The sequence below is a fragment of the Pristiophorus japonicus genome, unplaced genomic scaffold (assembly GCF_044704955.1).
Source record: "Pristiophorus japonicus isolate sPriJap1 unplaced genomic scaffold, sPriJap1.hap1 HAP1_SCAFFOLD_1862, whole genome shotgun sequence".
Classification (NCBI taxonomy): domain Eukaryota; kingdom Metazoa; phylum Chordata; class Chondrichthyes; family Pristiophoridae; genus Pristiophorus; species Pristiophorus japonicus.
This window is the reverse complement of record NW_027251550.1, coordinates 274-15,000: the sequence shown is the minus strand read 5'-3', so window position 1 is coordinate 15,000 and position 14,727 is coordinate 274. Positions and strand designations below refer to the sequence as shown.

At 48.9% G+C, this 14,727-nt stretch overlaps 1 protein-coding gene across 1 annotated transcript in view; it reads left to right on the top strand.

Annotated features, from left to right (window-relative positions):
* Positions 1-13,794, top strand: part of LOC139243774 (receptor-type tyrosine-protein phosphatase alpha-like) — a gene marked incomplete at both ends in the record, with an annotated part of 41,584 nt that extends 27,790 nt beyond the window's left edge. The window contains 3 exons of the mRNA XM_070870855.1: positions 1,272-1,406; positions 11,083-11,208; positions 13,643-13,794. Coding sequence (XP_070726956.1) covers positions 1,272-1,406; positions 11,083-11,208; positions 13,643-13,794 — 413 coding nt within the window. The remainder of the gene's footprint in view (positions 1-1,271; positions 1,407-11,082; positions 11,209-13,642) is intronic.
* Positions 13,795-14,727: the final 933 nt, after the last annotated feature.

Here is a 14,727-nt window from a genome sequence, read left to right as displayed (position 1 = left end):
CTGTAATCTCCTCCAGCCCCTACACCCCTCCCTATCTCTGTAACCCCCTCCAGCCCCTACACCCCTCCCTATCTCTGTAATCTCCTCAAGCCCCTACACCCCTCCCTATCTCTGTAATCTCCTCCAGCCCCTACACCCCTCCCTATCTCTGTAACCTCCTCCAGCCCCTACACCCCTCCCTATCTCTGTAATCTCCTCCAGCCCCTACACCCCTCCCTATCTCTGTAATCTCCTCCAGCCCCTACACCCCTCCCTATCTCTGTAATCTCCTCCAGCCCCCTATACCCCTCCCTATCTCTGTAACCTCCTCCAGCCCCTACACCCCTCCCTATCTCTGTAACCTCCTCCAGCCCCTACACCCCTCCCTATCTCTGTACCCTCCTCCAGCCCTACACCCCTCGCTATCTCTGTAACCTCCTCCAGCCCTACACCCCTCGCTATCTCTGTTACCTCCTCCAGCCCCTACACCCCTCCCTATCTCTGTAACCCCCTCCAGCCCCTACAACCCTCCCTATCTCTGTAACCTCCTCCAGCCCTGACACCCCTCCCTATCTCTGTACCCTCCTCCAGCCCCGACAACTCTGCCTATCTCTGTAACCTCGAGCCCCACAACCCCCGAGATCTCTGCGCTCCTCTAATTATGCCCTCCTGACCATCCCTGATTATAATCGCTCCACCATCGGTGGCCGTGCCTTCTGTTGCCTGGGCCCCCAGCTCTAGCACTCCCTCCCTAAACCTCTCCGCCTCTCTATCTCTCCTCCTTTAAGATGCTCCTTAAAACCTCCCTCTGTGTCCAAGCTCATCTAATATCTCCCCATGTGGCTCGGTGTCAAATGTTGTCGAATTATCGCTCCTGTGAATCACCTCAGGACGTCTTGCTGCCTTAAATATGCTGTGTAAATATACATTGTCGTTACATGTGAGAGAGAGTGAGAGTGAGGGAGAGAGTGAGGGGGAGAGAGAGGAGGAGAGAGAGAGAGAGAGAGAGAGAGCGGGGGAGCGAGAGAGAGTGAGAGAGGGAGTGAGAGAGGGGGAGAGTGCGAGATAGAGTGAGGGAGAGAGGGAAAGAGAGAGTGAGTGAGAGTGAGTGAGGTAGTGAGATAGTGAGTGAGAGTGAGTGAGGTAGTGAGATAGTGAGTGAGAGTGAGTGAGGGAGTGAGATAGTGAGTGAGAGTGAGTGAGGGAGTGAGATAGTGAGTGAGTGCGTGTGTGTGTACGTGTGTGTGCGGATATCTCTGACCCTGACCTGAATCTCTCTCTGTCCTCGCCAGTCCTACGCGAGGAAGGACGGGTTTATAATGACCCAGCTGCCCCTGACACAGACGCTGGCGGATTTCTGGGCGTTGGTTTACGATCACCACTGCGTATCCGTGGTAACCTTGAGCCGCCCGCAGGACCTCGACCAGGTAAGGCCCTGCGCGCTGCACCGCTCCCAACCTGGGCACTGGCCACAAGTCACCCCGGGTCACAGGTCACCCTGGGGCGTGGGTCACCCCGGGTCACAGGTCACCCCAGGTCACAGCAGGTCACATGTCACCCCGGGTCATGGGTCACAGCAGGTCACAGGTCACCCCAGGGCATGGGTCACAGCGAGTCATGGGTCACAGCGAGTCACAGGTTACAGCGGCTCACACGTCAACTCGGGTCACAGGTCACGCGGGTCACAGGTCACCCCGGGTCACGGGTCACAGCGGGTCATAGAAACATAGAAACATAGAAAATAGGTGCAGGAGTAGGCCATTCGGCCCTTCTAGCCTGCACCGCCATTCAATGAGTTCATGGCTGAACATGCAACTTCAGTATCCCCTTCCTGCTTTCTCACCATACCCCTTGATTCCCCTAGTAGTAAGGACTTCATCTAACTCCTTTTTGAATATATTTAGTGAATTGGCCTCAACTACTTTCTGTGGTAGAGAATTCCACAGGTTCACCATTCTCTGGGTGAAGAAGTTTCTCCTCATCTCGGTCCTAAATGGCTTACCCCTTATCCTTAGACTGTGACCCCTGGTTCTGGACTTCCCCAACATTGGGAACATTCTTCCTGCATCTAACCTGTCTAAATCCGTCAGAATTCTATGAGAACCCCTCTCATTCTTCTGAACTCCAGTGAATACAAGCCCAGTTGATCCAGTCTTTCTTGATATGTCAGTCCCGCCATCCCGGGAATCAGTCTGGTGAACCTTCGCTGCACTCCCTCAATAGCAAGAATGTCCTTCCTCAAGTTAGGAGACCAAAACTGTACACAATACTCCAGGTGTGGCCTCACCAATGTCCTGTACAATTGTAGCAACACCTCCCTGCCCCTGTACTCAAATCCCCTCGCTATGAAGGCCAACATGCCATTTTCTTTCTTAACCGCCTGCTGTACCTGCATGCCAACCTTCAATGACTGATGTAACCATGACACCCAGGTCTTGTTGCACCTCCCCTTTTCCTAATCTGTCACCATTCAGATAATAGTCTGTCTCTCTGTTTTTACCACCAAAGTGGATAACCTCACATTTATCCACATTATACTTCATCTGCCATGCATTTGCCCACTCACCAAACCTATCCAAGTCACTCTGCAGCCTCATAGCATCCTCCTCGCAGCTCACACTGCCACCCAACTTAGTGTCATCCGCAAATTTGGAGATACTACATTTAATCCCCTCGTCTAAATCATTAATGTACAGTGTAAACAGCTGGGGCCCCAGCACAGAACCTTGCGGCACCCCACTAGTCACTGCCTGCCATTCTGAAAAGTCCCCATTTACTCCTACTCTTTGCTTCCTGTCTGCCAACCAGTTCTCAATCCATGTCAGCACACTACCCCCCATCCCATGTGCTTTAACTTTGCACATTAATCTCTTGTGTGGGACCTTGTCAAAAGCCTTCTGAAAGTCCAAATATACCACATCAACTGGTTCTCCCTTGTCCACTCTACTGGAAACATCCTCAAAAAATTCCAGAAGATTTGTCAAGCATGATTTCCCTTTCACAAATCCATGCTGACTTGGACCTATCATGTCACCTCTTTCCGAATGCGCTGCTATGACATCCTTAATAATTGATTCCATCATTTTACCCACTACCGATGTCAGGCTGACCGGTCTATAATTCCCTGTTTTCTCTCTCCCTCCTTTTTTAAAAAGTGGGGTTACATTGGCTACCCTCCACTCCATAGGAACTGATCCAGAGTCAATGGAATGTTGGAAAATGACTGTCAATGCATCCACTATTTCCAAGGCCACCTCCTTAAGTACTCTGGGATGCAGTCCATCAGGCCCTGGGGATTTATCGGCCTTCAATCCCATCAATTTCCCCAACATAATTTCCCGACTAATAAGGATTTCCCTCAGTTCCTCCTCCTTACTAGACCCTCTGACCCCTTTTATATCCGGAAGGTTGTTTGTGTCCTCCTCAGTGAATACCGAACCAAAGTACTTGTTCAATTGGTCCGCCATTTCTTTGTTCCCCGTTATGACTTCCCCTGATTCTGACTGCAGGGGACCTACATTTGTCTTTACTAACCTTTTTCTCTTTACATATCTATAGAAACTTTTGCAATCCGTCTTAATGTTCCCTGCAAGCTTCTTCTCGTACTCTATTTTCCCTGCCCTAATCAAACCCTTTGTCCTCCTCTGCTGAGTTCTAAATTTCTCCCAGTCCCCGGGTTCGCTGCTATTTCTGGCCAATTTGTATGCCACTTCCTTGGCTTTAATACTATCCCTGATTTCCCTTGATAGCCACGGTTGAGCCACCTTCCCTTTTTTATTTTTACGCCAGACAGGGATGTACAATTGTTGTAGTTCATCCATGCGGTCTCTAAATGTCTGCCATTGCCCATCCACAGTCAACCCCTTAAGTATCATTCGCCCCGTCACAGATCACCCTGGGTCACAGGTCACTCTTGTATGTTTCAATGAGGTCACCTCTCATTCTAATAAACTCAGAGTGTTGGTCCATTCTACACAATCTCTCATCCCAGGAATCAATCTAGTGAACCTCCATTGTATGCCTCCAAGGCAAGTATATCCTTCCTTAGATACGGAGACTGGAACTGTGCACAGTACTCCAGGTGTGGTCTCACCCAGGCCCTGTACAATTGGAGCAAGGCTTCCTTACTCTTATACTCCACCCCCAGCAATAAAGGCCAACATGCCATTAGCCTTCCTTATTGCTTGCTGTACCTGCAGGCCACACTGATAACTGTGGCGCACTGGTTCCGGGATAGGGTGAGTCAGAGAGTCACGAGACGTTCACTAATCCCGCAGGGAGAGTCTCTGAGGTGGTTGACCTTAAGGACCAGTGGTAGAAGGGGATACACAATGAGCTAAGGGACGGAAAGCAGAGAGTAGTGAGCAGTGGTTTATCAGAGCGGAGGGAGGTATGGGATTGGGACCTCTGCACTTTGTGATGTATGTTAGTGTCTTGATCATGGGTATAGAAACATAGAAACATAGAAAATAGGTGCAGGAGTAGGCCATTCAGCCCTTCTAGCCTGCACCACCATTGAATGAGTTCATGACTGAACATGAAACTTCAGTACCCCATTCCTGCTTTCTCACCATACCCCTTGATCCCCTGAGTAGTAAGGACTTCATCTAACTACCTTTTGAATATATTTAGTGAATTGGCCTCAACAACTTTCTGTGGTAGAGAATTCCACAGGTTCACCACTCTCTGGGTGAAGAAGTTTCTCCTCATCTCGGTCCTAAATGGCTTACCCCTTATCCTTAGACTGTGACCCCTGGTTCTGGACTTCCCCAACATTGGGAATATTCTTCCTGCATCTAACCTGTCTAAACCCGTCAGAATTTTAAACGTTTCTATGAGGTCCCCTCTCATTCTTCTGAACTCCAGTGAATACAAGCCCAGTTGATCCAATCTTTCTTGATAGGTCAGTCCCACCATCCCGGGAATCAGTCTGGTGAATCTTCGCTGCACTCCCTCAATAGCAAGAATGTCCTTCCTCAAGTTAGGAGACCAAAACTGTACACAATACTCCAGGTGTGGCCTCACCAAGGCCCTGTACAACTGTAGCAACACCTCCCTGCCCCTGTACTCAAATCCCCTCGCTATGAAGGCCAACATGCCATTTGCTTTCTTAACCGCCTGCTGTACCTGCATGCCAACCTTCAATGACTGATGTACCAAGACACCCAGGTCTCGTTGCACCTTCCCTTTTCCTAATCTGTCACCATTCAGATAATAGTCTGTCTCTCTGTTTTTACCACCAAAGTGAATAACCTCACATTTATCCACATTATACTTCATCTGCCATGCATTTGCCCACTCACCTAACCTATCCAAGTCACTCTGCAGCCTCATAGCATCCTCCTCACAGCTCACACTGCCACCCAACTTAGTGTCATCTGCAAATTTGGAGATACTACATTTAATCTCCTCGTCTAAATCATTAATGTACAATGTAAACAGCTGGGGCCCCAGCACAGAACCTTGCGGTACCCCACTAGTCACTGCCTGCCATTCTGAAAAGTACCCATTTACTCCTACTCTTTGCTTCCTGTCTGACAACCAGTTCTCAATCAATGTCAGCACACTACCCCCCATCCCATGTGCTTTAACTTTGCACATTAATCTCTTGTGTGGGACCTTGTCGAAAGCCTTCTGAAAGTCCAAATACACCACATCAACTGGTTCTCCCTTGTCCACTCTACTGGAAACATCCTCAAAAAATTCCAGAAGATTTGTCAAGCATGATTTCCCTTTCACAAATCCATGCTGTCTTGGACCTATCATGTCACCTCTTTCCGAATGCGCTGCTATGACATCCTTAATAATTGATTCCATCATTTTACCCACTACTGATGTCAGGCTGACCGGTCTGTAATTCCCTGTTTTCTCTCTCCCTCCTTTTTTAAAAAGTGGGGTTACATTGGCTACCCTCCACTCCATAGGAACTGATCCAGAGTCAATGGAATGTTGGAAAATGACTGTCAATGCATCCGCTATTTCCAAGGCCACCTCCTTAAGTACTCTGGGATGCAGTCCATCAGGCCCTGGGGATTTATCGGCCTTCAATCCAATCAATTTCCCCAACACAATTTCCCGACTAATAAAGATTTCCCTCCGTTCCTCCTCCTTACTAGACCCTCCGACCCCTTTTATATCCGGAAGGTTGTTTGTGTCCTCCTTAGTGAATACTGAACCAAAGTACTTGTTCAATTGGTCTGCCATTTCTTTGTTCCCCGTTATGACTTCCCCTGATTCTGACTGCAGGGGACCTACGTTTGTCTTTACTAACCTTTTTCTCTTTACATACCAATAGAAACTTTTGCAATCCGTCTTAATGTTCCCTGCAAGCTTCTTCTCGTACTCCATTTTCCCTGCCCTAATCAAACCCTTTGTCCTCCTCTGCTGAGTTCTAAATTTCTCCCAGTCCCCGGGTTCGCTGCTATTTCTGGCCAATTTGTATGCCACTTCCTTGGCTTTAATACAATCCCTGATTTCCCTTGATAGCCACGGTTGAGACACCTTTCCTTTTTTATTTTTACGCCAGACAGGAATGTACAATTGTTGTAATTCATCCATGCGGTCTCTAAATGTCTGCCATTGCCCATCCACAGTCAACCCCTTAAGTATCATTCGCCAATCTATCCTAGCCAATTCACACCTCATACCTTCAAAGTTACCCTTCTTTAAGTTCTGGACCATGGTCTCTGAATTAACTGTTTCATTCTCCATCCTAATGCAGAATTCCACCATATTATGGTCACTCTTCCCCAAGGGGCCTCGCACAATGAGATTGCTAATTAATCCTCTCTCATTACACAACACCCAGTCTAAGATGGCCTCCCCCCTAGTTGGTTCCTCGACATATTGGTCTAGAAAACCATCCCTTATGCACTCCAGGAAATCCTCCTCCACCGTATTGCTTCCAGTTTGGCTAGCCCAATCTATGTGCATATTAAAGTCACCCATTATAACTGCTGCACCTTTATTGCATGCTCCCCTAATTTCCTGTTTGATGCCCTCCCCAACATCACTACTACTGTTTGGAGGTCTGTACACAACTCCCACTAACGTTTTTTGCCCTTTGGTGTTCTGCAGCTCTACCCATATAGATTCCACATCATCCAAGCTAATGTCTTTCCTAACTATTGCATTAATCTCCTCTTTAACCAGCAATGCTACCCCACCTCTTTTTCCTTTTATTCTATCCTTCCTGAATGTTGAATACCCCTGGATGTTGAGTTCCCAGCCCTGATCATCCTGGAGCCACGTCTCCGTAATCCCAATCACATCATATTTGTTAACATCTATTTGCACAGTTAATTCATCCACCTTATTGCGGATACTCCTTGCATTAAGACACAAAGCCTTCAGGCTTGTTTTTTTAACACCCTTTGTCCTTTTAGAATTTTGCTGTACAGTGGCCCTTTTTGTTCTTTGCCTTGGGTTTTTCTGCCCTCCACTTTTCCTCATCTCCTTTCTGTCTTTTGCTTTTGCCTCCTTTTTGTCTCCCTCTGTCTCCCTGCATTGGTACAGGACATTATTTCGATGTGAATTGCAGCAATCGAGGAAACAATGAGGATGATAGTAACAGGCTTCAGGATGGCACCGACCAAGTGTAGGGATAAACGCATCATTTTCAGGTCGGCGGGTTGCAACTAGTCGGGTGCGCAGGAATCAGTGCTGGGGCCCCAGCTATTTACTATCTATATTAATCACTTGGAGGAAGGGACCGAGTGCAATGTATCCACGTTTGCTGATGAGACAAGGCTAGGTGGGACAGTAAGCCCTGAGGAGGACACAGAGCGTGCTACGGGATATAGCCAGGTTAAGTGAGTGTGCAAACAGTGGCCGATGGAGTAGAATGTGAAAAAATCTGAGGTTATTCACTTTGATAGGAAGAATAGAAAAACAGAATAATTTTTCAAATGGTGACAAACTATTAAATGTTGGTGTTCAGAGAGAGTTTGGTGTTCTCACACAAGAAACACAGAGAGTTAGCACACAGATTCTGAGCTTCTGACTCCGAGATTCCCTGATTCCCTGATTCTGAAATTCTATGATTCCCTCATTCTGTGATTGCCTGATTCCGTGATTCAGAGATTCTGAGATTCTGTGATTCTCTGATTCTGTGATTCCCTGATTCCCGGATTCCCTGAGTCCCAGATTCTGTGATTCCCTGATTCTGTGATTCGTTGATTCCCTGATTCTGTGATTCCCTGATTCCCCGATTCTGTCATTCCCTGATTCTGTCATTCCCTGATTCTGTGATTCCCTGATTCTGTCATTCCCTGATTCTGTGATTCCCTGATTCCCTGATTCTGTGATTCCCTGATTCTGTCATTCCGTGATTCTGTGATTCCCTGATTCCCTGATTCTGTGATTCCCTGATTCCATGATTCCATGATTCTGTGATTCCCTGATTCCGTGATTCCATGATTCCCTGATTCTCTGGTTCCCTGATTCTGTTATTCCCTGATTCCCCGATTCTGTGTTTCCCTGATTCTGTGATTCCCTGATTCCCTGATTCCGAGATTCTGTGATTCCCTCATTCTGTGATTCGCTGATTCCCTGATTCTGTGATTCCCTGATTCCCGGATTCCCTGAGTCCCAGATTCTGTGATTCCCTGATTCTGTGATTCCCTGATTCCCTGGTTCCCTGATTCTGTGATTCCCTGATTCCGTGATTCCCTGGTTCTGTCATTCCCTGATTCTGTGATTCTGTGATTCCCTGATTCTGTGATTCCCTGATTCTGTGATTCCCTGATTCTGTGATTCCATGATTCCCTGATTCTCTGGTTCCCTGATTCTGTGATTCCCTGATTCCCCGATTTTGTGATTCCCTGATTCTGTGATTCCCTGATTCCCCGATTTTGTGATTCCCTGATTCTGTTATTCCCTGATTCCCCGATTCTGTGATTCCCTGATTCTGTGATTCCCTGATTCCCTGATTCCGAGATTCTGTGATTCCCTCATTCTGTGATTCGCTGATTCCCTGATTCTGTGATTCCCTGGTTCCCTGATTCTGTGATTCCCTGATTCTGTCATTCCCTGATTCTGTGATTCCCTGATTCTGTGATTCCCTGATTTCCTGATTCTGTGATTCCCTGATTCCGTGATTCCCTGATTCCCTGATTCCGTGATTCTGTGATTCCCTGATTCCCTGATGCTGTGATTCCCTGTTTCCGTGATTCCCTGATTCCATGATTCCCTGATTCTCTGGTTCCCTGATTCTGTGATTCCCTGATTCCCTGATTCCCTGATACTGTGATTCCCTGATACTGTGATTCCCTGATTCTGTGATTCCCTGATTCTGTAATTCCCTGATACTGTGATTCCCTGATTCTGTGATTCCCTGATTCATTGATTCTCTGATTCTGTGATTCCTGATTCCCTGATTCCCTGATTCTCTGGTTCCCTGATTCCGTGATTCCCTGATTCCCTGATTCCGTGATTCCCTGATTCACGGATTCCGTGATTCCCTGATTCTGTGATTCCCTGATTCCCTGATTCCCTTATCCTGTGATTCCCTGTTTCCGTGATTCCCTGATTCCATGATTCCCTGATTCTGTGATTCCCTGATTCTGTGATTCCCTGATTCATTGATTCCCTAATTCTGTGATTCCCTCATTCTCTGATTGCCTGATTCCGTGATTCCATGATTCCCTGATTCCCTGATTCTGTGATTCGCTGATTCCCTGATTCCGTGATTCCATGATTCCCTGATTCCATGATTTCCTGATTCCCTGATTCTGTGATTCCCTCATTCTGTGATTCCCTCATTCTGTGATTCCCTGATTCTGTGATTCCCTGATTCTGTGATCCCCTGATTCTATGATTCCCTGATTCCCTCATTCTGTGATTCCCTCATTCTGTGATTCCCTGATTCTGTGATTCCCTGATTCTGTTATTCCCTGATTCCGTGATTTCCTGATTCTGTGATTACCTGATTTCCTGATTCTGTGATTCCCTGATTCTGTGATCCCCTGATTCCCTGATTCCCTGATTCTGTGATTCCCTGATTCTGTTATTCCCTGATTCTGTTATTCCCTGATTCCCTGATTCTGTGATTCCCTGATTCCCTGATTCCGTGATTCGCTGATTCCGTGATTCCCTGATTCTGTGATTCCGTTACTCTGTGATTCCCTGATTCCGTGATTCCATGATTCTGTTATTCCCTGATTCTGTTATTCCCTGATTCCCTGATTCTGTGATTCCCTGATTTCCTGATTCTGTGATTCCCTGATTCTGTGATCCCCTGATTCCCTGATTCTGTGATTCCCTGATTTCCTGATTCTGTGATCCCCTGATTCTGTGATCCCCTGATTCCCTGATTCCCTGATTCTGTTATTCCCTGATTCCGTGATTTCCTGATTCTGTGATTCCCTGATTTCCTGATTCTGTTATTCCCTGATTCTGTTATTCCCTGATTCCCTGATTCTGTTATTCCCTGATTCCTTGATTCTGTGATTCCCTGATTCTGTGATGCCCTGATTCCCTGATTCTGTGATTCCCTGATTCTGTTATTCCCTGATTCCCTCATTCTGTGATTCCCTCATTCTGTGATTCCCTGATTCTGTGATTCCCTGATTCTGTTATTCCCTGATTCCGTGATTTCCTGATTCTGTGATTACCTGATTTCCTGATTCTGTGATCCCCTGATTCTGTGATCCCCTGATTCCCTGATTCCCTGATTCTGTTATTCCCTGATTCTGTTATTCCCTGATTCTGTGATTCCCTGATTCTGTGATTCCCTGATTCCCTGATTCCGTGATTCGCTGATTCCGTGATTCCCTGATTCTGTGATTCCGTTACTCTGTGATTCCCTGATTCTGTGATTCCCTGATTCTGTTATTCCCTGATTCTGTTATTCCCTGATTCCCTGATTCTGTGATTCCCTGATTCCCTGATTCCGTGATTCGCTGATTCCGTGATTCCCTGATTCTGTGATTCCATTACTCTGTGATTTCCTGATTCCGTGATTCCCTGATTCTGTGATTCCGTTACTCTGTGATTCCCTGATTCCGTGATTCCCTGATTCTGTGATTCCGTTACTCTGTGATTCCCTGATTCCCTGATTCCCTGATTCCCTGATTCCCTGATTCCCTGATTCCCTGATTCCAGACGTACGCAGCGTTTTGGCCTCCGAATGGCTCCAGCAGCTATGGCCCGTTCCAGGTGACGCTGGTCTCCCAGAATCCAGCCGCAGGATTCACAGAGCGACACCTTGCACTCCGAAAATTGAATCAGGTAAAACGCTGCCTGGGTCAGCAGGCGGGAGGGGGTCGAGGGGTGGGAGTGGCTCGAGTGGCAGGAGGGGGTCGAGTGTCAGGATGAGGTCGAGGGGTGGGAGGGGGGCGGGACGGGGTCAAGGTGCGTGAGGGATCGAGAGGCGGGCGGGGGTCGAGCGTCGGGAGGGGGTCAAAGGGTGGCAGGGGTCGAGAATTGTGAGGGGGTCGGGAGGGGTCGAGGGTCAGGAGGAGGGTCGAGGGGCAGCAGGGGGTCGAGGGTGGTGATCTGGAGGATAGACTGGGACCAATGAGCGTGTTGGAGGACGGTATTAAACTCTGAGTGACACGGGCACATGATTGAAATTACCAGGAGTGCGGACTCAGCCTCTCTTTATTTGGGAGGCCTGAATCTCTCCACGATCCGTGACCTTTCTGCCCGGCCTCCATTGCCTGAGACAGGTTCTGTTGTCTCTACAAAGCACCAGGAAGCTTGTGTCCATCCAACTGAGCCAATGAACCCATTCAATCTTTTTTGAGGGACCCAGGAGGGTCGATGAGGGCAGTGTGTACGATGTAGTGTATGTGGATTTTACCAAAGCTTTTGATCAGGTCCCACATGGTAGACTGGTCACGAAGGTTAAAGCCCCTGGGATCCAGGGCAAAGTGTCAAGTTGGATCCAAAATTGACTCAGAGGCAGGAAGCAAAGGACAATGATTGATGGGTGTTTGTGACTGGAAGGATGTTTCCAGTGGGGTTCCGCAGGGCTCAGTACTGGGTCCCTTGCTTTTTGTGGTATATATCAATGATTTAGATTTGAATATAGGGAGTATGATTAAGAAGTTTACAGATGACACTAAAATTGTCCGTGTGGTTGATAATGAAGAGGAAAGTCATGGGCTGCAGGAGGGTATCAATCTACTGGTCAGGTGGGCAGAGCAGTGGCAAATGGAATTTAATTCAGAGAAGTGTGAGGGAGAGAGAGAGAAAACGGGTAATTATAGACCGGTTAGCCTGACATCAGTAGTGGGGAAAATGTTGGAATCAATTATTAAAGATGAAATAGCAGCACATTTGGAAAGCAGTGACAGGATCGGTCCAAGTCAGCATGGATTTATGAAAGGGAAATCATGCTTGACAAATCTTCTAGAATTTTTTGAGGATGTAACTAGTAGAGTGGAGAAGGGAGAACCAGTGGATGTGGTGTATTTGGACTTTCAAAAGGCTTTTGACAAGGTCCCACACAAGAGATTGGTGTGCAAAATTAAAGCACATGGTATTGGGGGCAATGTACTGATGTGGATAGAGAACTGGTTGGCAGACAGGAAGCAGAGAGTCGGGATAAATGGGTCCTTTTCAGAATGGCAGGCAGTGACTAGTGGAGTGCAGCAGGGCTCAGTGCTGGGACCCCAGCAATTTACAATATACATCAATGATTTGGATGAAGGAATTGAGTGTAATATCTCCAAGTTTGCAGATGACACTAAGCTGGGTGGTGGTGTGAGCTGTGAGGAGGATGCTAAGAGGCTGCAGGGTGACTTGGACAGGTTAGGTGAGTGGGCAAATACATGGCAGATGCAGTATAATGTAGATAAATGTGAGGTTATCCACTTTGGGGGCAAAAACACGAAGACAGAATATTATCTGAATGGCGGCAGATTAGGAAAAGGGGAGGTGCAATGAGACCTGGGTGTCATGATTCATCAGTCATTGAAAGTTGGCATGCAGGTACAGCAGGCGGTGAAGGCAAATGGTATGTTGGCCTTCATAGCTAGGGGATTTGAGTATAGGAGCAGGGAGGTCTTACTGCAGTTGTACAGGGCCTTGGTGAGGCCTCACCTGGAATATTGTGTTCAGTTTTGGTCTCCTAATCTGAGGAAGGACGTTCTTGCTATTGAGGGAGTGCAGCGAAGGTTCACCCGACTGATTCCCGGGATGGCAGGACTGACATATGAGGAGAGACTGGATCAACTGGGCCTTTATACACTGGAGTTTAGAAGGATGAGAGGGGATCTCATAGAAACATATTAAGATTCTGACGGGACAGGACAGGTTAGATGCGGGAAGAATGTTCCCGATGGGGACACAGAGAGGTGGTTGTGCAGTCCTTTATGTTACTGGACTGGCCTGGTCTAATAAACTACAACCCGTCAGTTTCTGCACGGGAGATTTCTATGTTTCTATTTAGGACGGAGATGGGGAGAAATGTCTTCACTCAGAGGGTGGTGAATATTTGGGATTCTCTACCCCGAGGGCTGTGGAGGCTCAGTCTCTGAATATATTCAAGGCTGAGATCGATAGATTGTTAATTCTGAGGGAATTGAGGGGTATGGGGATCGGGCGGGAAAGTGGGTTTGAAGTGCGAGATCAGCCGTGATCTCATTGAATCGAGGGGCCGAATGGCCGACTCCTGCTCCTAATTCTCATGTTCATGTGCTACAATTTCTTCTGACAGAGCGCTCAGCGAGAGATTCGGGTTCTGCAGCTGGACAGCTGGCCAATGGAGGATCCTGTCCCACAATTCCCACACGACATCATCAGCATCTTACAGGAGGTGACAGCATGGCAAGAGAAGAAAGGAGATAGACCTGTCCTCGTCGCCTGCTGGTGAGTGAATGTCCCTGGGGGGAGGGCGGGGGAGGGGGAGGGGGAGGGGAGATAGACCTGTCCACGTCGCCTGCTGGTCAGTGAATGTCCCTGGGGGGAGGGGGCGGGGCAGGAGGAGGGGGAGGGGAGATAGACCTGTCCTCGTCACCTGCTGGTCAGTGAAGGTCCCTGGGGGGAGGGAGGGGGAGGGGGAGGGGGAGGGGAGGGGAGATAGACCTGTCCTCGTCACCTGCTGGTCAGTGAATGTCCCTGGGGGGAGGGGGCGGGGGAGGGGGAGGGGGAGGGAGGGGGAGGGGAGATAGACCTGTCCTCGTCACCTGCTGGTCAGTGAAGGTCCCTGGGGGGAGGGAGGGGGAGGGGGAGGGGGAGGGAGGGGGAGGGGAGATAGATCCGTCCTCGTCACCTGCTGGTCAGTGAAGGTCCCTGGGGGGAGGGAGGGGAGGGGGAGGGGGAGGGGAGGGGAGGGGAGATAGACCTGTCCTCGTCGACTGCTGGTGAGTGAATGTCCCTGGGGGGAGGGGGAGGGGAGATAGACCTGTCCTCGTCACCTGCTGGTCAGTGAATGTCCCTGGGGGGGAGGGGAGGGGGAGGGGGAGGGGAGGGGAGATAGACCTGTCCTCATTGCCTGCTGGTGAGTGAATGTCCCTGGGGGGAGGGGGAGGGAGGGGGAGGGGGAGGGGAGGGGAGATAGACCTGTCCTCGTCACCTGCTGGTCAGTGAATGTCCCTGGGGGGAGGGGAGGGGGAGGGGGAGGGGAGGGGAGATAGACCTGTCCTCATTGCCTGCTGGTGAGTGAATGTCCCTGGGGGGAGGGGGAGGGAGGGGGAGGGGGAGGGGAGGGGAGATAGACCTGTCCTCGTTGCCTGCTGGTCAGTGAATGTCCCTGGGGGAGGGGGAGGGAGGGGGAGGGGGAGGGGAGGGGGAGGGGAGATA